Source organism: Myxine glutinosa, chromosome 7 (genome assembly GCF_964187855.1).
Source record: "Myxine glutinosa chromosome 7, kmMyxGlut1.1, whole genome shotgun sequence".
Taxonomy (NCBI): Eukaryota; Metazoa; Chordata; class Myxini; order Myxiniformes; family Myxinidae; genus Myxine; species Myxine glutinosa.
This window is the reverse complement of record NC_136267.1, coordinates 39,073,351-39,097,073: the sequence shown is the minus strand read 5'-3', so window position 1 is coordinate 39,097,073 and position 23,723 is coordinate 39,073,351. Positions and strand designations below refer to the sequence as shown.

Below are 23,723 nucleotides of genomic sequence, written 5' to 3'. Positions count from 1 at the left end.
CACCGCCACACCCAGGCCCCGCTGGCACCTTTCGCCGTGCCTGAACGGCGTTTCGACCACGTCCACGTGGACCTGGTGGGTCCCCTGCCCCCCTCGCGGGGGTTCACCCACCTGCTCACCATGGTGGACAGGACCACCAGGTGGCCGGAGGCTGTGCCCCTTGCCTCCACCACCACCGCCGACGTGGCGCAGGCGTTCATCGCCACCTGGGTCGCGTGCTTCGGCGCACCAGCGGACATCTCGTCCGACCGCGGCCCACAGTTCACGTCTGAGCTTTGGGGCGCGGTCGCCCGTTCGTTGGGGATCACGCTGCACCGCACCACGGCCTACCACCCCCAAGCCAACGTGTTGTGCGAGCGGTTTCACCGCTCCATGAAGGCCGCACTCATGGCCGGCCTTCAGGACGACGGTTGGGCCGACCGGCTGCCGTGGGTCCTTTTGGGCCTTCGCACGGCACCCAAGGAAGACCTCCAGGCGTCCGCCGCCGAGCTCGTCTACGGCCAGCCGCTCCGCGTCCCGGGCGAATTCGTGCCCGACGCTACCAGTCCCTGGTCCGCCGCTCGCCAGCGCTCGGACCTCCAGGAGGCCGCCCGACGATTTGCCCCCGTGCCGACGTCCCGCCACGGTGGCCCCCAGTCCTACGTCCCCCCGGCGCTTCGCACAGCGGAGTACGTCTTTGTGCGTCATGACGCGCACCGGGGGCCACTCCGGCCGCCGTACGACGGGCCCTTCCGGGTCCTGCGACGGGGCGACAAGTCTTTCATCGTCGACTTCGGCGGCCGGCCAGACCGGATTTCTGTGGACCGCCTCAAACCGGCGCACATGGACGTCGACCGACCACCACGGTTGGCCCTTCCTCCGCGGCGAGGCCGCCCCCCGTCCACAGTTCCCCCCGCTCGACCACCCACCACCACGTCGGACCCCTCCCCACGACCCTCCAGGGGTCGCTTCGGCCGTCATCCGGACCCCCCTTAAATTGACCCTGCCGGTGCAGGTCGATTCTGGAGGGGCGTGTGTAGCGGTTACCGCTGGATGCACACAATCGCCTTGCACCGGCCAGAACACGGCCAGACGCGCCTCTCCCGGGCATGCCCGGACTCACTGTTCCCGGGCACGCCCGAACCTCCCGGGCACGCCCGGTCTCGTCTTTCCCGGGCATGCCCGCTCTCGCCTTTCCAGGGCTCGCCCAGAGCGTCCGGGCATGCCCGCTATCGCCTTTTCAGGGCTCGCCCAGAGCGTCCGGGCATGCCCGCTATCGCCTTTCCAGGGCTCGCCCAGAGCGTCCGGCATGCCCGCTATCGCCTTTCCAGGGCTCGCCCAGAGCGCCCGGGCACGCCCAGCCTCGACTTGCGCAGGCCGCAGCCAAACACGCCCGGGCAGGTCCAGACTCGCCTTTCCAAGGCTCGCCCTTGACACCCGGGCATGCCCGGTATAGCTTTTGCCGGGCAAACTTCCCGACATAAATGTGTATATATATTGCTGCCCGATAAACGGGCTTGTGAGAATACCTGAGCTGTTTTGTTTCAATAAAGCAACTCGGACGAATTCCGTCTTTGGTCGCGTCAATTCTTTTGACTCGCGTTGGAGCGCAGCTCCTTCAGTTCCCTGTTTGAGGCAATGTTTTTATGGCCGGATGCCCTTCCTGACGCCAACCCTTAGTCGCCTCTTGCGATGCGCAGGGATATGGTGTACCTATTCTAAACCAGGGTACACACCGGGATCATTCATCCCAGCAAGCTGGTACTCAATTTGCCGACCTTGGAAGGATGACAGGCTGAGTCAACCCCCCTGGCGTTAATTCAGCGATCGACCGGGATTCGAACTCAGGATCCGAGGATCCCAAGCACGGCACCCTAACCGCTAAGCCAACACCAGGCTTTGTGTGTACAGCTATCATATGTAGGACAAGTACATTGTGACACATAATTGTACTTTAACATGTCTCGAGATTATGCAAGTTTTTTTTGGCAATTTTGGAACTCCCTCTCCCCACCTCTTCTCCTTGAAACATGCTGAGCTCACAACCAACCCACCCCTCATCCATTTAATATGTAATATGTGGAACTTGTGCAAAAATACAAATGGCTTTTTCTCGGTCTCCAACCTCCATGTTGCAACAGTAGAGGTGTTCGGAAGAAGGTAATAATGACAGCAAAATAAAAACGCCACGAAGCGAACAAGGCAAAAAAAAAAATCAAACGTTCCCGTGGGTCACCTGGGAGGTCACGGTGTCGTGGCATGTGAGGATTGGAGCTGGGCGTATGCGCACTGCACACGTAAATGAACCCACCCATCAACATCATCACCGCCAATGCCAGCAGGCAAACCGCCCACCAGTGTTCCTGAACCGTCATGCAAGGGATGAGGAAAAGCAGATCTTAGATCAAATTGAAGATTGCTGAACACCATTTTAAGTCAAACAATGGCAGCACCACTTTGGTATATCCACATCCGGGCAATCATTTTACATCCTAGCATCCACAGGTAGTGCTAATTATACAGTTTATCCCAAACGAGGAATTTGCACAGGGTAACTGAACCCAATGGCCTACTCATAAAGATACCATGGTCTTCAAATTCCTATCCAAACCTACAAGGGCACTGCATCAGCACCACAGCTGAGCCTTAGAGTTATGATGGAATATGCAGGATTTTTAATCCTGTTCAAACATGCAGTTGATAAGCCTGCTGTTGGCCTAACGGTTAAGGTAGCTGGCTTGAGATCTTAGGGTCCTGAGTTTGAGCCCCTGTCGTGACGCTGAATTAACACCAGGTGGGTTGACTCAGCCTGAACCATCCTTCCGAGGTCAGTAAAATGAGTACCAGCTTACTGGTAATGGGGCACAGTGTGTCAAAATGGCGATCGCGTAAATTCCTTCAAATAATCGTCTTCTCCAGACCCACCAATCAGAATGCTACCAAATTTGGGTCACAATATTAGGACAGGGTCCTGATGTTAAATTGCGGAGTCCATGCCAGTCATTGACCGGAAGTTTGTCAAAATGGCCGGCTTAGTCAATTTTTGGGGAAATCGCGTAAATTCCTTCAAAAATCATCTTCTCCAGACTCACCAATCAGAATGCTACCAAATTTGGGTTACAATATTAGGACAGGGTCCTGATGTTAAATTGCGGAGTCCATGCCAGTCATGTGACCGGAAGTTTGTCAAAATGGCCGGCTTAGTCAATTTTTGGGGAAATCGCATAAATTCCTTCAAAAATCGTCTTCTCCAGACCCACCAATCAGAATGCTACCAAATTTGGGTTACAATATTAGGACAGGGTCCTGATGTTAAATTGTGGAGGCCAAGCCGTTGAATTAACACGAGGTGGGTTAACTCAGCTTCCGAGGTCGGCAAAATGAGTACCAGCTTACTGGTAATGGGGCACAGTGTGTCAAAATGGCGATCGCGTAAATTCCTTCAAAAATCGTCTTCTCCAGACTCACCAATCAGAATGCTACCAAATTTGGGTCACAATATTAGGACAGGGTCCTGATGTTAAATTGCGGAGTCCATGCCAGTCATGTGACCGGAAGTTTGTCAAAATGGCCGGCTTAATCAATTTTTGGGGAAATCGCGTAAATTCCTTCAAAAATCATCTTCTCCAGACTCACCAATCAGAATGCTACCAAATTTGGGTCACAATATTAGGACAGGGTCCTGATGTTAAATTGCGGAGTCCATGCCAGTCATGTGACCGGAAGTTTGTCAAAATGGCCGGCTTAATCAATTTTTGGGGAAATCGCGTAAATTCCTTCAAAAATCATCTTCTCCAGACTCACCAATCAGAATGCTACCAAATTTGGGTTACAATATTAGGACAGGGTCCTGATGTTAAATTGCGGAGTCCATGCCAGTCATGTGACCGGAAGTTTGTCAAAATGGCCGGCTTAGTCAATTTTTGGGGAAATCGCGTAAATTCCTTCAAAAATCGTCTTCTCCAGACCCACCAATCAGAATGCTACCAAATTTGGGTTACAATATTAGGACAGGGTCCTGATGTTAAATTGTGGAGGCCAAGCCGTTGAATTAACACGAGGTGGGTTAACTCAGCTTCCGAGGTCGGCAAAATGAGTACCAGCTTACTGGTAATGGGGCACAGTGTGTCAAAATGGCGATCGCGTAAATTCCTTCAAAAATCGTCTTCTCCAGACCCACCAATCAGAATGCTACCAAATTTGGGTCACAATATTAGGACAGGGTCCTGATGTTAAATTGCGGAGTCCATGCCAGTCATGTGACCGGAAGTTTGTCAAAATGGCCGGCTTAGTCAATTTTTGGGGAAATCGCGTAAATTCCTTCAAAAATCATCTTCTCCAGACTCACCAATCAGAATGCTACCAAATTTGGGTCACAATATTAGGACAGGGTCCTGATGTTAAATTGTGGAGGCCAAGCCGTTGAATTAACACGAGGTGGGTTAACTCAGCTTCCGAGGTCGGCAAAATGAGTACCAGCTTACTGGCAATAGGGGGCACTGCATCATCAGCGCAGCCGCACTTCCAACAGTGATGCACCCAAGCAGCCACAGGTTGCATACGAACCACCAACATGCAGTTGCTATAGATAGGTAAATAACATTCAGTAATGCAAGGTGTCACCTTTGCTGGAGGACTGGGACCTCTCTAGGTAACTTAAGCCTTTGGCAGAGCTAATTTCAGCACCCGCACTACACCACAACCATGTCTATCTAGCACCAGGCCACGGCTCTAGATATTTACTTGGATCCACTGCGCAAGGGACTTGTAAAGTTCTGGGTTGAAGATGGCTTTCTTGAGGCGAGCGAGCGGCCCGTCAGCATCCACTAAGCGGCAACGCAAGAACACATCACAGTAGCCACGGAAATGGTTGCAGGGGGAGCCCGGTTGGAGCAATAATGCTTGACCATTAAATTCCATGCTCCAGCGTGCGTCTTCAGTGCTGGCACAGGTTTCTGGCTCACCTGCTCAGGAGCATGCAGTTGGAGAGATTTTGAGTGAGACAGAAAAAGGGGGAAATGAAAGACAATAAAAAGTTGTACAACTCTATGGAGAGGAAGAAGAGGATGATCACTTCTACATGGATCAAAAACACAAAGCAGCAGTAACATGAGGAGACTAAGAGAAACAAGAGCAAAGGGTAAAGAAGGGAGAAAGGAGGAAAGAAAAAGGTGAGGGGCGACGGTGGGAAGGAGAAAACCAAAGAGAATCCAAATGAGGAGGGTGTCCGCTTACCCGGCCTCATGCAACACACGTGACACTGTTGTTGCGCATCCTCTCCGGTGCAGGAACATTCCTCCAGATTGTGCTTTTGGCAGACCGATCCGGAGCATTGCTGTGAATGGTACACAGCATGCAGCATGAGACACGTGACATGCAAATGCTTCCGCAAGGCCAAGGCTTTAAGGGAAATCTAGTTCTCAGTATTTTTACTCCCATAAATCGTTACCGAAAATTACTTTCAGCCACAAAACGAATCCCTCCGGAAGTCACAAAAGCCTCTTCCCTTACCCCATTGATGCAAACACGCGTGTCGTTGCTGCAGAGCGTCAGGTTGCCCTTGTGTTGCGAGGGTGGACACGATGCCAGACTGCCACTGCAGTGCCCAGGCTGGGCGCACTCCGACTCTGTGCGGCACAGCTTTCCCCGAGGAGTGAATACACAAGGTGTGGAACAGCATGGCCCCTGGCTAGGACTGGGAAGGTGGTGGGGAGTGTTGTGCGGATGTAATGGTGGATAGGGAGGATATTAAGGAATGATGGAATGGTGTCAGAAGTGGTGATATTCACATTCACAAAACAAGTACATATATTGAATATATGAATGAATGAATGATCGTTTTTAAGGCCATTTTCCCCGCTAGAGCGGGGGTTAGCCTTGCGGGCCCCATGACAATCATGGTTCCCTGTTTGAGGCAATGTGTTTATGGCCGGATGCCCTTCCTGACGCCAACCCTTGGTCACGCTCTTACGATGCGCAGGGATACGGTGTACCTATTCTAAACTGGGGTACACACCGGGGTACACACCTTACCACCGGTAAGTATATTACGGTATTATTATAAGCCTATCTGGAATTGGAATTCCAGATAAGGTATCGTCATCGTGCACCGTACGTCCATCCATTCTCCGTCTCCTATTTCAACTTCTCCAGCCAAACCGCTGGGCCGATTCGTCTGAAATTTGGCAGCAAGGTTCCGCTCCTGACTGGTAACAGGGATTGCAAAGCTCATTCTGGTCACGTGACTTTAGGTAGGTGAAATGGCAGACTTAGTAAATTCGTTCAAAAATCTTCTTCTCCAGACCCACCAGTCTTGGTTTACAACATTTGGTTTACAACATTAGGACCGGGTCCTGATGTTAAATTGAGGAGGCCAAGCCAATCATGTGACCAGAAGTGTTTCAAAATGGCGATCGCGTAAATTCCTTCAAAAATCTTCTTCTCCAGATCTATCAGTCAGAATGCCACCAAATTTGGTTTACAATTTTAGGCCAGGGCCTAGATAAGCTACAGGTTCAGTGGTCCTACTTTTATTCTTTCATATGGAGCACATGGTTGCTGGTTAAAGCATTTGCCGGAGGGGGTCAATGTGCCGCTGATGCAGTGCCTCCTATAGGTTAGAGCAGGAATTTTTAATTTGTTCAGGATGCCGGCGTTGGCTCGCCTACACTTCCTGAAGGACACCATGGGATCTTCAATGTCCACCAACCAATGCTCGCAGATGGGACATCCAGTTTAAAGTCCATCTTCGAGACGAAAAAAACATTGATGCCTCACACTGCACATGGAACACCAAGATGACAGTTTATAGCTGAGATGAAATTCACAGCCAGGCTAGACAGCTCACATCTTACCAGCCAAGTATTCCTCTGTGTACAAATCCATGTATTTTCATGTATCCTTCACAGTCATAAACAAGAAAGAGCAGTCACAGATTGCAGACCCTCGCCAGGACGTGTTTTTAGTGGTTTTTAAGGCTTTTGTGTGAAAACAAATATGGCGGCCGAACCACATGACCGATGACGTCATCATCTTTTTTTCATCCACGAATTTATCTATAGATGACACTCAAGAAATTTCATCTTGATCGGATGAAGTTTTGTACTTGTCGAATTATGACATCATAATGGAGGAACCTATGACATCATCATTAATAGATGTTATTCCCGATGGAGAGTTCTTTACAATGAGCCATGTCTCAATTTTGTTTCTATGCAGCACTTTCGGAGATATAGCGGTGCAACTTTTTTCGGTTTTTCCAAGATGGCGCACGTGACCTATGACGTCATAATTATCATTTTAAAATTATAGAGGAGGAGACACCTATGGTGAAAATTTCCTGTCAATCAGACCAACGGTTGCAGAGAAAATCATATTTATTCTGTGCGGACAAACAGACAAACAAATGGACACAAATGCAATACCCTCTCCTCTGGCGAGGGTATTAATACTCCTAAGTGACCTGTTCGAACTCCAACAAGTCAAAACAAAAACTTTCATTTTATATTTGATTTGCAAGTGGATTGATGCACTCTGTGCTGTGTGTGACCAGCTGCCCCCGAGCCATACCTGCACTGCGCAGAAGGTTTCAGACGGCAACGCTGATCCTCCGGTTCATCGGCGTTAAAGCAGCAATTCTCATTGCACTGGTCTTTGAAGCCACAGTCGCACTGCTCTCCGTCCTCCATCAGGCTGTTCCCACAAATTGGACGGTTTGATTCTAACACAGAAATCAAAGAAAAGAAAGGGTCAAGGGTTCTTAAGTCAGTAATCCAAGAGTGGAATTGGCCTTGGATTGCATAGGCAGACAGTTTGGAGAGCAGGGCAGGATGCAAACCAAAGCTTTCAGAATCATTGGAATCTCCCGCGATGAAGCTAATTCCGAGGGCCTTTCACTCACTCACCGCAGGCATGTTGGTGGTCTTTCTGTCTTCTACCGACTCCTCTCCGGCCTTGCCCCCCAAGCTCTCTCTGGGCTCTGTCCCCCAAATATTCCTACAGGTCGCACAACATCTGCCAGCAACCCTCTTATGGGTAAACTGCCAAAATCAAGACTCTCCATTCACCTTCACTCCTTCATTCCTCTTTCCTCCCACCTCTGGAACAAACTCCTACACTCCCTTCAATCCCACTCCTCCCTCCAGGTCTTTAAAACAGCTGTTCACCACCATCTCTTATCTTCCCCCATCGAAAACCTTGATCTTTTCTACCCCCGGTAATTCACCCCAGATCCACTTTTTTGAAATACCAACTTCTTTGCTGGAAGTCCTTGCAGTGTCCATGTATTTTATACGTATCCCCCCCCCCCCCCCCTTCCCATGCTCCCACCCCCAAGCCCTCTCCCTCCCACAGATCTCCCGATGTCCCTGTTCTCTACTGTTGTGCTTGTGTGCTTCCCTCTCTCTCCCAATCTTGTCTCCTGCTCCCTTCATATTATGTTTTAAGTGTCAGTTTGTTTTTATGTAATTAATGTTAGCTCTTACACGAGCCTCGATCTTGTACACAAAAAAAAGACTATCAAAAGCCCGAGATATGTCCAGAGAGACGGCAGTGATTTAATATCGGATATTGAGGGCCTCCATCCATTGTTGGGAGCGTAGAAGCAGCATGTTCAGGGTGGAGTGAGCTGTGAATCCAAATTGATGATCTGAGATGAGGTCATTAGAGAAGATGAATGATTTTATGTCAATTGTAATAAGGGATTCCATGATCTTGCTGATGATTGCAAGTAAGCTAATTTATCTGTAGTTAACGGGATCTGTTTTTGCACCTTTTACCTCTGCCACCGAAGGTTGACTGAGATTATGTTTCCACCTCTGTCTGTCTGTGAGCAGGTTATCTCAAAAATTTATGGATGGATTCGGATGAAATTTGGTGGACAGGTTGGGTGTGTTACAAGAGCGAATTGATTAGATTTTTGTGAAGATCCGAACACCCATCTCACACCCGAATTATTTAATTATTCAAAGTGATTCTTTCCCATTGAGAGATGGGGCCCAAAACAATATAGAGCAGGATACTTCAAAAAGTTTGTGGATGAGTTATGAGAAAACTAGGTGTATGAGTTGGTTAGATGAGAATAACAAGCCAATTCGATTTTACTTCATGGCCAGATACAGATCTGGCCTATCTACAACAACAACAACAGGCATTTTCAGGCCATTTTCCCTGCTAGAGCGGGGGTTAGCCTTGCGGTCCCCATGACAATCTTCTCCATTTTGCCCTATTTTCTGCATCTCCCCTGGTTAACCCCCTTGCCCGCATTTCCTCTTCCACCATCTTTAGCCAAGTCTTTCTCGGTCTTCCCCGTCCTCTACTCCCTTCTCCATTCATTTCCATCATTCTTCTCAACCAGTCACTTTCATCCTTCCTCAACACATGACCAAACCATCTCAACCTGTTCCTCTTCACAGCATCCATCACAGGCTCTATTCCCATCATCTTTCGCAATTCATCATTTGCCTTCCTCTCTCTCTCAACGATACTCCGCACATCCACCGAACCATTCGCATTTCCACCCTTTCCAGCCTTCGTTGCTGCTATCCTATCTGTATCTGTGAGATATGGCCTATCTGTGAGATACAAAACGTAAACTGTTCAGCCAGGTGGAGGCACGTGCTCTACTGAGTACCATCTAGTTTCTTTAATGCAGTGATGTTCGCTGACTTCCAAGCAGATGGAAAATGAACTAGGGCATATTAGAGGGTGAAAAGGGCAGAGAGGAAGTGCAAGAGCTGCAAGCCGGGTGGGTACAGAGAGAGAGAGAGAGGGAACTGCATGGGAAAGAAGAATGCATGTCGTTTCAAAGGAACTGCCTCACCACAGATTTCAGTGTACCATGGGTGGATTGATGGGTATGGCAACTGAAGACGAGATGGGATTAATCTGTGCATAAGGGAGAGCAGAATTCTGTGTAGGAATTCGCAGGCTGAATTAATATTATGGGCGGTAGATATAGAAGACCAGTACTGAATCCTGATGGATACATGTAGTCCCTTCCAGTTTGTCTGAGTGAACTGCCAGACTCGCCGGTGCTCAGACTGGTCTCTGAGAATGACCAGGGATATGATGGCCTTCACAAGCAAACGATCAGATGAAGCAATCAGGACAGAGGAAGAGTAAGATACATTGGCAGGGAAGTTAGTCTTAAAATCAAGAAGTGCAGATTTGCCATTGACAGAAATCTGGATGGGAAAGTTTACAGATTGTGTCACATAGAGTCACCGTTGCTGAAACACCATGGCTGATGAGCGAGCTACCAACACCTATTCAGTTTGCATGGTGACAATAATTGAAATCACTACATATGATATCAGGAAGAGAGAGTTGGGATGAGTGGTTAAAAGTCAGAGAGAGAGGGAGAGAGAGAGAGAGAGAGAGAGAGAGAGAGAGAGAGAGAGAGAGAGAGAGAGAGAGAGAGAGAGAGAGAGAGACAGAGAGAGAGAGAGAGAGAGAGAGAGAGATGGAGTCGTCACTGTTTGGAGGATGATGTAACACCCAGTGAAACACGAGGTGGGAGCGGAGGATTAAGTCGCAGGCAGATGTACTCCTGGGGTTTGGAAGGTGTAAGAGCAGTATAGGAGAGTGAGAAATGGATGGTTCTTTATGTACAGTGCGACTCTGCCGTCAGGACGGGGTTCAGTTTGATAAAATCGGAAGAGAAAATAACCAAGGAGAGACACAATGGACCCCAAACCGGTAGTATAGATTGTTAAACGAGTCCCACCTAATTGTCTCCCTTTGGTGACAGACTGACAGTGATTGATTCTGTATTCTCCAAGCCTCAGCCGAGAAAGTATCCAAGTTCACCTGTGAAACGCCATATCCGAGTTAAAAACCAAATGATAACGTGTGTAATCCATCTACCATTCTGGCTCTGATAAACTGTCAGGATAATCAGAGAATGCTAATTTTGAGTGGAAACATTAAGCAGGCCATTCAATCCGCATGCCCTCTTAGACTTAAGACTTGTATCGGATAAAGATCCGTTTTATTTATCTGGGGATTGCACGCTCATCAGACTCGGTGGCTCGCTTCCCTCAACTTGCAATGACAAGTCAGCGTTTGCCGCACTCACCAACAAAACAGGTTGTAGCCATGGAATCGAGCATGCGACTGATATTCCCCACGCTGCATGTGGAGAAGTCATCGTTGTTTGCCTTGTATCCGGAGGTGGCACTCGGGTACATGATAAAATTACCACGGTCACTCAGAAGGCTCGATAACTCGCCTGGCGTGCAGTCTTTGCCAGAGTCATGCTGCCAGTGGGAATACAGATACAGGAGAGACTTCAGAAAATAATATCCTCTTTAGCAGTTTATACTTTTGGTCCATGTGATGTAAAAAACAAACTTTTCTAAAAATTGCAACTGTCAATTATTTGAAAAAGGGTGTCTATATATTACATATGCCCACCAACATCCCAAACATTTCCCCTCCTTAAGTCTTAATTTCCATTATTTTTCCACCCCGACTGTCTTCTCCATAGTTTTTATCAATTTTTCCTTCTGCAATCATCCATCGATGAGGGACCACCACATCGCTCACACGTAAATAACATGTAGATAGCCCCAACGTGCAAGGGAATTGTGTGACAGTGCCACATGATCATGCCATATTCAAGAGATAGTAAGGTCAGCATCGCAGCAGATCAGTAAACCTCAAACTCAACATCTCAAACAACAATTTATCCACTTGAATCTTCACTACGAACCACCTTGGATTAAACATATACATTTGGATTAAATCAAGAAAACTGCTGGTGACCTTGTTTTTACCTTATTCTCCCTGTTCTATTATATTTATCTATGCCAGGCTCATTTTAATTGGCATTTCCCTCAATGTTGAAGGGAGGAAAAGTATTCCTCCATTAAAATCCCAAAAGCCCTACACCAAAGGTATAAAAGTAGGATTTTGTGAAGTTTATGAAAGTTTGGGCCTTTCTTGAAATGGAAACTTGGCTAGAAAGTGACCTGAGCAATTAATGGCTTAATGGTTATACTCACCGGAGATCCGAAGTTGTGGCCAATCTCATGAGCAAAAGTGATGTGAGAGATGCGTGGGGGAACATGTGAACGGTAGTTCTGCACAGTAACAATGCCCGTGTTCAGAGACTTCCTGCGGCCATCTTTGTACTGCTGATGCGGAGTGCAAATGCCGCATGCTCCACCTACACAGCAGCACAAGTGTCAGGAGCATCCAAGTGAAGCACATTACCATTATATTGATAAATCACCAATATCATTGTAAACTCTCGTAATACCACAATAATAATCTAATAGAGCTGAAGTCAAACAGAGTCGATTGTGGCCATCTTACCATAATTCACCAAATGTCCGTCCGTCCGTTCGCAGGTACCGCAAAAACGGCTGGACCGATCGCAACGATATTTTGGGTGGGTATTCCTGGCACCCCTGTGAGTAAAATAGGCTATATTGTTTTTCCAATTTTCCAGTTTTTCCAAACACGATGGAATAATATTTACCGATATGAACAGTGATGTGGCTTTTGTTGAAATTCTACAAATACTGTTTATTCTACGTACCAGGAGAGAGTAGATCGACTCCTGACGAACTCTTCCTATATAAACGTGCGGCTCCGAAGTAACACAGCAGCGTGTGCAAAGCGACTGAGAAACAGGTGTAGCGGCCGCTTCTGTGTTACAGATTCGGTGCGCACTCTTCACACATAAACGTGCGACTGAGAAAGACGTGCAGCGGCCGCTTCCGTTTTGCAGAATTCAATCTTTTTTCAAAATGGGCGCCATGTACTGTTTAGATTTTGATGATTTGCGTCTGACATGATTCAACGGATGTTTATATGAATCGTTTAAAATAAAATAAAAGCCTTCTGATATTTTGCCTTTTCATTTGGGCCTCCCAATTGAAGCCCTGCCCGTAGTGCGGGTACCGTTGCTAGTTTCATTAATGGGATTTCCCTCACAAAAGGGAACTCATTCAATGCAGTGTTTACGGTGCATATAATTTGCGTGTAACTGCAGCTGCTCCGTTCCAGGCGAGTGGAAGAGTTGGGAGATGTCAATGCAAGACAGAGACTTTTGGAGAAATTGTCGACTCAAGTCCTTGTAATCCATATGAAGTATGCCAATTTCTCCTGATGTTCTTGTCCAACATGTTACGTATGCCCGAGCTCCTCCATAAACATTAGATCGGTGTTAAACCAAAAATGATAACAGCAACAACAAATCACTTCTTCTTCTTCTTCTTTTCCTGCCTCTTCTTTCATATGCAGCACCTGTCTGCAGATATCATCGGTTGCTGGAGGTTAGGGGGGGGGGGGGGTGGGTTGCTGCCATCTAATGCTGGCAGATAGGACGGCTAGTTTAACATCCATCTGAGGGATGGAACACACGTTGAGGTATCGCCCAGCCTGCGAGACACCAGAATGATGCAAAACATAGGGGCAATACCCCTGGCGCTCACCTTGTAGAATAAACAGTATACTGCACCGACTAAGGATATTTTAAACCAATTTCAATGGCTTCTGGAAGACAGAGCAGCATGTAGAATCATACTAACATAATCATAAGACTTTAAACAAACAAAGAAAAAAATACCTATTTCGGGGGGGGGGGGGGGGCAACACCCATTCCCCAAACCCCAATTTTTCGAATGCCTTGAACAAACATTGGTACATCATGGGTGATCAAGGTTGTCGTCAAGTTTCATCGAAATCGTGTGTGTAGTTTCTGAGAAGAAAGCAAATACCTATTTTGGGGGGCAACCACCTGTAGACACCCAAAGGGGCAGATTTTTTTTAATGCCGTGAATAAACTTTGGTACATCACGGGGGATGAAGGTTGTGGTCAAGTTTCGTCGAAATAGTGTGTGTAATTTCAGAGGAAAAAGCAAATTCCTATTTTTTTTTGGGGGGGGGGGGGGGTGGGGGGGGAGGGAGGGGAGGGGTCAAACCTGGATCCACTTCGACCCCGGTAATCCCCCTTAGACTCTGATTTTTATGGCGTAGCCCATCGGGCAGAGCCGTCTAGAAGTGTTTGTCCATCGGTATGTATGTATGTATGTATGTCCCCTCAAATGGATACCAATCAGAGCTAAGGATCTGGTCACATGATGACAGGGTGATGTGATTACGTCGGATGTCATTACGGCGGTGCAGCGGCTGACTCTCCACACACCGCCATTTTTATCTTTATATGCCGTTTATGCCGAACATATCGTCGAAACTGTCATATATCACAATCGCCATGCTCTACCTTTACGTTTTTCATTCAGTGTAAAACACAAACAAACCGATTGTTAAAATGACCATCAAATATCAAAAACATCGGCATTACGGCTCTTCCAACAATTTGGTACGGTACGTATGTATAGGCCTTAGGCGTTATGCTTCACCTTCCGACCGCTTCGGACAAATTAAGCCCAGGTTTCTTAATAAAGTAGTGTATCGTTTCAGTAGTATCCTTTTTGTAATAATAATGATATAGAAAATATAACCATAATACTTTAATTCCAATGTCGTGAATGGAAGGTTAATGGATTGAAGCGATGTATGGTTCATGATCAATGATGATCGGTGTTCGGCACCAATATTAATAACCGAGGAAGTAAGGAATTCACCTCGGTTTTTTAAATAGTAATATCATTTTCGAAATAATGATAACGTAACGTTAATGTTATAGTAAATCTAATAATAACACTAATCCCTTCGTAGTGACTGCAAATGTACTGGAAGTTAAAAGATATCATCTTCTACATATTAAAGTAGCGGCAGTTTTGTGTCCGTTACGTCATTACGTCTATGATATCATTACGATGGCTGACTACACCAACCGACATTTTAATTTACAAGTAGGCCTACACCCGCTCACTACGGGAGCTGCAGAAAGGGTCATTCCACTTTGGGGTATATAGATTACAGTCGATCTATGGTCGGGTGTTACGGATTCGTAACTTCCGTTGTTGTGGTTTTCACCCACTTGACATATTTCTGATATTATGTACTATTATTATTCTCAAAAGGGTTATTATTCATGAACAGTTATCTAAAGTTAAAAAGGCTAACTTTAAATGATACCGGAAACCGAACCGGAAGACGACGGCAGAGAAGAGAGGAGAGGGCGGAGCGAGAGAGTCAGAGAAGAAGCTGGTTGCTTTGCGGTCTGCAACGAACGTTGTCGAGCAAGAGTCACGTACTTTGGGTTTCCTGGGAAAAAGGAATTCCTGCGATAAAGTTGTTATTGCTGTGACGGATCATCCTGCGTGTCAGGTTTGGCGTTAGATTCCGAAGAATCATCGCTGGGTCGTGACGACTCGAGAACCACGAGCCGTCGGCCATTTTGACTCGTGCGCTTCGCACGTCGAGCAGACCTTCCTTGCTTCGTCAACCGTTTCCACCGCTTTCAGACGTATCTGTGGTGTGTGTGTGCACCGAGGCTTTTGACGATTACTTTGCGGCTCGCCGACCGTGAACAGTGAAAGTTCATACCTGGAGGGTGCCGTTGGATTTCCCAGTCGCCGTGGGTAGGGTGCATCAAACGCCCCATGATTTTCAAAAAGTTGTTGTATTTTAATGTCTATTCCCTCAAATGTTACACTTGTTGGTAGAAGTATGTATGCAAAAAATAGATGAAATCAGAGGTGGTCCTGGGTGGCCACCGGCCACTTTTATATATTTAGGGCCATTTAGGGCCACAGCTAAACTACTTTACAAGATAATGTAAAATTAACTACAAGATAATGTAAAATTAACCATTATACCTATATACAAAAGTAAAGTCCTACTTTTACTAAATGCCTAATATCAAACAGTTAAAACAACCTTACATGTCAATGTAAAATTAACCAAAATCGTTCTTCATATTACAAAGTTGTAGTACAGTGTTGTAGTATTGTACTTTCATTGATTAAAAGTTTGAAAATGTATTAAGCACAACGCCAATGTCACTACTCCAACTTTGCTCGTTTCCGCAAATTTGGCCTCGCTTTGCGGTCACATTCAACCACTTGAAGAAGATTTTGGAAGTGGTCTTCTCTTCTTGCAGTTGAGACAAAATCAGTTGCGAGCTTTACTGCTCTCTCCGCAGGGTCATTCACAACATTAAGCCCATCCACAATGGACTTGGCTGCCTTGAAGTGCTCATTGTTCTGCCAAGTGTCAACATCCTCTGTTAGGAAGGTCATATCTAGGTGAAGAAGGTTTACTGTAAACCACGAGTCCTCGTTCACAAGATCAGCCAGGGTTGTCGCTTCTGTAATTTTTGGAAATGACGGTTTGCCATATCCAGAACCGTAGCGGTGTTTTGGAGTGCTTGGCATTTCATCTGGTTGTATGGCCAGTAACACATCTGCAAGGGCACGACGATCCTTTTGAGGAATTGCATTGCTGAACAGTGCCAAAACAACCAGTTCTGGGGTTAAATACCACAAATGTCTATCAAAGGCTTTCACAGCGCTGACTGAAATGGTTGAGTTGACAGCTTTATAGTTGAGCAGAGTCTTGTAAAAGCACAAATCAAACCATGGGGCATTTGAAGCAGACTGACATATGAGCCACCAATCACAATAAATATAAACAACAAAAACAACAAACTCCTTCAGTTTTTTCTGTTGATGTTGTGTTGTTACAGTTCCTCGAGGTAGTAGAGAAATTTGCTCTTCAAGTAGGCATATTTTGATGGAATAAAGAATCTTTGACATCCACCTTGCTTTATGCATGGCCCCTGGTCTGTGGAGTGTTCCTTGTTTTGTGACATCATCATCGAGGACTACCTGGCAGAGTTGTGCCATTTCCTTGTAGTCTTCCCTACAGTATGAAGCGCTTGTGCGGATTGTGCTTAAAACCTTGTTTTTGCAGGATAAAAGCAGCTGTTGTGCATAGTCATTGTACATGGAAATGTCAATTTTGGTTAAACTTTCATTCTTTGCATGCGATATGCGTTCCCAATTCTTCTGGAATTTTTGGAACAAAGATACTTCTGGAGACTTTGATGCCTCAATTTTGAGAACGTCAAACACATGATCCAGGATTACCTCTCCAACATGATGGCGACATGCACACCACAGAAGAGCACGGTCCAGTTTTGATTGAATGGTAACACAGGCAGCTGTAACGTGTCCAGTGTTTGATGCTGTTGTGTCAAAACATAAGTTGACAACTGATTGTTTGCACTTCCATGAATGTAGATACGTGTAAGTGTGCTCGGCAATGATGTCACCTGATGACCTATCACTTCCAGGAGGATATCTAGCCACCCCCAGTAGCTTTACATCAGTGGCATTCCCAACCAACACTGGCAATCTTTCTTCCTTGACATTCTTGTTTGTGAGCGTTGGTATCTGCTTGCCATCCCAGTGAAGTGTTGCAGCTGTTGGGGCGATCCAATTTTCTTGAATATCTTTGGCGATAGCACTTGTTATTGATCGTCGAGCCTTATCAGCAGTTGAGTACGACTTGGCCACACGACGTGGATCACCTCCTGCCTCTTGAATTACAGCTTTGGTGAGCGCAACCTGTTGAACAGGAGTTATGTTTAGTCGAGTAGCAACAGACACAACTGAATGTCTTTTCAGAATATCATGAGGAATAAAGGCAGATGTACCTGCATATGTTGATCTGTGGTGACTACGCTTCCTTTGAAACTCTGGAATCGCCTCTTCTTCAGTTTCTTCCAAGCTATCTGCAGAGTCACTATCATCAGAGCATACAGAACTAATTGTCATCTCTTGTACACTGGATGATTCATGACGTTCTCGTCTTGAAGCTTCCGCTAAGAGGCGTTTTTCTTTTCTATGATCTTTATCAACTTTCTTCTTGTCAACACCACCAAATGAGGCTACTCTGTCAGATTTCATTGACTCTAAAAATACTCTATCTTCCTCATTCTTAATGTTTGTCATTGCATCTTTTGTCCATACACCGAAGGTCTTATCAAGACGTTCATTCATGGTTTGCAACTTAGCCAAAGTGCTTGGAGATTCTCGGCGAGAAACAGGTATTTGACGCAATTTGTTATTGTCATTAAGAAGGTCAAGTATTAGTTTGCAGCATTGATGGTCTGAAAGCATAGGAATATTTGCTTTAGTGTAGAATTTTTTCAGCTGGATAAGGACGATGCTGGCAGATTTCCATTTCAGTGGCTGAGTTTGTTTGCCTTCACATATTTCTTTCTGGATGTACCACATCACGCATCGAAGAACCTGCCGGCAAGTTGGGAGGCGGACTCCTGTCAATGTACCATCTGCTTCTGTAAAAGCATTGCCAAGACCAAAAATGGCACTTGCTAATCTGGTCTTCTTATCTGCCATCTGAAAGAAAATAAAGGATATTATTAGACTACTAGTATGGGACCCACGATTAGACCTCCGATTTCATTCATGTAAAAATACAAACTAATTATCAAACCATCGTTTTTTGCATACAATTGTTATATTTGTATTCCTCTCATCAAGACCTTCAATTTGATACCAAACATGACTAGGTTTGGGTGTAAAATAACAAAATCAAACATTTTTACATAGTGCGGCCCCGAAAATGGCCCTAAATATATAAAAGTGGCCGGTGGCCACCCAGGACCACCTCTGATTTCATTTATTTTTTGCATACATACTTCTACCAACAACTGTAACATTTGAGAGAATAGACATTAAAATCCAAGAACCTAAGGGCGTTTGATGCACCCTAGCCGTGGGTGTGCCTTTGTGCCGCTTTAACCACGTGACCATTTTCTCCGCTTTGGGCCGCATGCGCCTTTGTGCCGTTTTGGGCGGCGTGTCTGTGCCTGTCCTCCGAACGAGATTCTGGTTTCGATTCGACATCGTTCCGTTGATCACTGGAGGGGACCAACTATGAGCTCGAAGATGGGAATATAGAGACACTGGGGAAGGTTATTTTCCACTCACTTGGAGCACCGTGAGTTACCTCATGCATGTTAGCGGATGGTACCATCATAGGAGATATTGATTGTACTCTTGATTCCTATTTATTGTTGTAGTTATTTTTGTGTGATTTTTAATACAATATTTGTTTGTATTATTGGGGTTTGTATTATTTGCAATTGGTGTGGTTTCACCATTGATTTTTTGACACAGGATAACATATTTTTCTGCCGTGGCTCCTCTCGGGGTTCGGAAGTTTACCAAGACCAGGAGATCGTAGAGGAACCCGTAACATGGGTCTCAAGAACATTAGGTGTGTTAATTTACCAAGTTTCTTGTGGAGAGATCGCCAAGTGGTTTAAGCATTCGAGCAAGCACTTCATTCAAAACCCTTAAGGAATGGCTGGCTTGGCAAGTGCTGGCTAGCTGCTTGGTAAATGAGCACACCTCCAACCCTTGTGTGGTACAAAGATTACAGTAGATCTTCGCTCAGTTCTGTAAGTAAAACTTACCTCATGGATGTCGAGATTCCTCCAAATATCTTTGTTTATTGTTATAAGCAGCATTAACGACTGTTTAAAAAGCTAATAATATGTGTTTGTGGTTTATAATATTTTACAAGACCGGCTATGCCTCTGTTAGACTTTTGGTCTTGTTTTTTAATGCTGTGAACAAACTTTAGTCACAACACAACAAATATCATTTGTGCCAAATCTGGACGCAATCCCATCAGTGGTTTCGGAGAAGAAGTTTCAAGTGTTTATGGACTGACGGACGGAAGGACTGACAGACGGACAACGCACCATAGCATAAGCTCCCCTGAACTTCATTCCAGGTGAGCTAAAAATTAGGCCCAAAACTTATTAGATCCAAAATAGGTGTAGGAGTGTATAGGGCAAAGCAGTCTTTGTTCATTCACACAATTCCATGACCAGTTCCAATGTAATAATCTGCAGATTAAACTTTTTTTTTTTTTTTAAGGCTGGGTGCTTCATGCCCGCAGTTAGCAGAATGCATAAGCAGTTTCGTCATCACCTCGTAGACGGTCTCAATTGTTTAAATCTCCAACGAGACGAGCCTCGATGGCTGATAAACAAAAGTGCTGGCCTAAACCTCTGCCTCATGAGCTTATAGCATAAGCTCCCCTGAAGATTAAACTTTTTTTTTTTTTTGAAAAGGCTGGGTGCTTCATGCCCGCAGTTAGCAGAATGCATAAATGTGAAGTCACGAAAAATGGAACACTTTCATTTTTCTCAATACAGGGCTTGATATTTTCTTATTACAAATAAAAAACTATTTTACACTTGTATGATGTGTAATGGGGTCTCCGCTACCTGCAGAGACAACTTCAGTGCAATATAACAATTTTTGGTTCTTGCGTGACAGGTTAAAGGCCAAAAAAGGGGGTATTTTTGGCATTAAAATGTAAAGTAGTTGGACTATGACATTTCTTTGATCAACTATTTATTAGCAGGAAGGTTTTGAGGTGTCTCCTTATTTTTTTATGTAAAATTTAAATGCTAAGGTTTATTTCAGTGAAAAAATTATCGTTCTACCCCTCTTCATTGCGGAGTAATTGAGATGGGAAGATGGCGCTATTTTCAAAGTGAGCTCAATTTGAGTGGTACTAATTATCACTCTACTCCTTTACAAATGGTAAGTAACAGAATAACTATATCTTTTGCATTTTTCTGTTGTAGATACCATTCTCTGTTGAAGTCTATAAGTAAAATTCAATAAACATATCACATCATAAAAAATTTTGTATGAGAAAATCATCAAAAAATTTCCGTCCCCTTGTGTCACGTCCGTCACACCCTAATTTATTCAAAAAGTAAGAGTTACAAAAATATGAAAAAATATGCCTGAGACAGCTTCAACCATTAGCTATTCTCAAACATCAAATGATTAATTTGTGCCTTCATGTTAATTTGTAGAAGGGGAAAATAATGATTCCGTCCCCTGAAGTGTCACATCCGTCACACTGTGACGGATGTGACATAAGTACCAGAAATGACAAACGGTCTTGTTCGCAAAACACCAGAAATGAGAATACAGTCTTCCAGTGGCCAAGAAATGATGACATAGATTGTGTCCACCCATTTGCAATTTTCTGTGGCCCGCTAGAGGTCACTCCTCACTGGAGTTGACCCACTGGAAGTCCCAGCCCTCAACAGGATCTAAACTGAATTTGGAAAGAGGAAATGAACTGCTACAGGATTGTGCCTACCATCTAACAGACTTGCTCCAAATCAGGAGTTGATCACACTGTCTGTTGAGTTTTCAGCACAAAGTTGCAAATTATTCCTCCTGGTCATGTTCACTTATCTTTCATGTCTTTGATACATAGGCCTGTAATTGGCTTGACATGGTGGTGCATAATGCAAGTAATGTGGAAAATAGCCATTTATTGTTGATACACTATCCTTGTTGAGTGTCAAAATTAGATTTTCACTTACCTTGATGTAATTTCATGTTGTCAGGTTGTCACAGTTTACAACTGACATGTTTGATGTGTTTCTCTTATTTGTTCTCAGCTTTCATAGATTTTAGAAAGACTGGTATCATGTAAAGAATTTCTGTCATGGCAAACTATCATTTATTATGGAAAAGTAACAAGTATCTTATGATTTCCATACATTGTCGCTTATGTCACGTCCGTCACAACTACGTCACGTCCATCACACTGAGGTGATATTGCCTTTAATGTTAAAATACACTGTACTTGGTGAACTAAGAGGGGTATATCGTATAAAGACATGAGGCATACAATAGATTTTGAGAGTATTTTGTACTCATGACCCCTAAAATTTGCCAGAGGAAAACTTTTCATGGTAGATTGTGGTAGAGGGACACAATATGGCAACACCAGCAAACCAATGTTACATTTTTCCATCACAGACTTACACTTAGTATTTTTTTCTGATAGTTTTCACCCCTCTGCATCTTCAAATGCCAAGAAAATAATATTAATTAGAGGTAAACATTGCTAGGCACATGATCTTATCAGTGTGACGGAGGTGTAGGAGTATATAGATATTGAATTGTCCAATTCACAAGCCTCCATTTTAAAAGCAAGGCAAGCCGTTATCTTCTAATCATTATTTTTGTACACGTGGACCCTCATTCTCTAAAATAAAGCAACAGACAAACTGTTTAAAGGTAGAAAATTTTCCACTGCTGATTTTTACATAAGTGTTCCATTTTTCATGACTTCACTCATAAGCAGTTTCGTCATCACCTCGTAGACGGTCTCAGTTGTTTAAATCTCCAACGACAAAACAAAACAAAATAAACAAAAGTGCTGGCCTAAACCTTTGCCATGAATATAACAGACTGAAAAAAGTGTTTGACTTCCCAATCCAAAGAACTATGCACTACGATTCAAAAGGCTACTTCTCCAAAGTGTAATTTTCGCACTACGACGTACTCTGACAAAAGGTCTCGTCAATGGGTGCTTGACCTTACCCTGGGATGCCAAGTTGCGTTTCCTGCTTAATGCAGTGTCGGTGTATTATTTATCCAAGATCTACAAAAAGCGACTTCTTCCCTTAAACAAAAGACCCTGCCACTCACTCCGACCCCCTTTCTCCATTGTAGAAGAACGAGGAGCCATTCATAGAAATCCGATGCCCCAAGTGGATAAAAGACTACAATTCCATCTGCTGCTGCCATATAAAGGTCAACAACAACAACAACATGCATTTTAAAGGCCATTTTCCCTGCTAGAGTGGGGGTTAGCCTTGCGGTCCCCATGACAATCTTCTCCATTTTGCCCTATTTTCTGCATCTCTCCTTGTTAACCCCCTACCCTGCATTTCTTCTTCCACCATCTTTAGCCAAGTCTTTCTCGGTCTTCCCCATCTTCTACTTCCTTCTACATTCATTTCCATCACTTTTCTCAACCAGTCACTTTCATCCTTCCTCAACACATGACCAAACCATCTCAACCTGTTCCTCTTCACCGCATCAATCACAGGCTCTATTCCCATCATCTTTCGCAATTCATCATTTGTCTTCCTCTCTCTCAACGATACTCCGCACATCCGTCGAACCATTCGCATTTCCACCCTTTCCAACCTTCGTTGCTGCTCTACGTTCATTACCCATGTTTCGCTCCCATAAATCATAACACTTCTCACACATGCAGCATACACCTTTCCCTTCAGCGTCAACGACACTCCCCTCATCATCAGCACGCCACTCAATTCCCGAAACTTCTTCCATGCACATCTCACTCGAGCAACCGTTGCCGAGTCTGATCCACCTTCTCCATTCAGCATGTCTCCGAGGTAGCAAAATGTTTTCACACCTTCCAGCTTCATGCCGTCTCCAAGATCCAACTCAACATTTCCTCCATCTGCAGCTCCCTCTGTGCACACCTTACATTTGAATGTAGCTGCCACACTGGTTAATGACCCTCTCAGACCACTACATTTTTGATGAACCCACTCAGCGCACATTGTACACTGAATGGAGTTCACTCCGACACCCTTCCTACACACAGCACAGGGCCACTTCCCAGTTCTTTCCACCTCACCACATGCTTTACCACTTGCCATCACCTTCGTCTTTCCGATATTCACCTTCAGACCTTTTGTCTCCATACATTCCTTCCACATGTTCATCTTTTCCTTCAGTCCATCCATACTTTCCGCAATCAACACCAGATCATCTGCATACAACAACTCCCACGGTAAACTCCTCCTTTACGTTCTGAGCCAGCACCTCCATCACAGCTGCAAATAGTAGTGGACTTAGTACCGACCCCTGATGCACTCCCACCTTTACCTCAAACTCACCACTGTTCCCGTCCTTCGTCCTTACAGCTGTGCGTGCTCTTTTGTACATTGCCATCACTACTCTGATCAACCATTCCTCCACTCCTAA

At 45.1% G+C, this 23,723-nt stretch overlaps 1 protein-coding gene across 1 annotated transcript in view; it reads right to left on the bottom strand.

Annotated features, from left to right (window-relative positions):
• LOC137430727 (disintegrin and metalloproteinase domain-containing protein 10) overlaps positions 1-23,723 on the bottom strand; it is a 135,218-nt gene that overhangs the window by 5,823 nt on the left and 105,672 nt on the right. The window contains exons 9-15 of the mRNA XM_078781524.1: positions 11,985-12,148; positions 11,057-11,237; positions 7,549-7,699; positions 5,491-5,674; positions 5,215-5,314; positions 4,723-4,943; positions 2,216-2,342 (exon numbers count right to left, since the gene is read on the bottom strand). Of these exons, the coding sequence (XP_078637650.1) occupies positions 2,216-2,342; positions 4,723-4,943; positions 5,215-5,314; positions 5,491-5,674; positions 7,549-7,699; positions 11,057-11,237; positions 11,985-12,148 (1,128 nt within the window). The remainder of the gene's footprint in view (positions 1-2,215; positions 2,343-4,722; positions 4,944-5,214; positions 5,315-5,490; positions 5,675-7,548; positions 7,700-11,056; positions 11,238-11,984; positions 12,149-23,723) is intronic.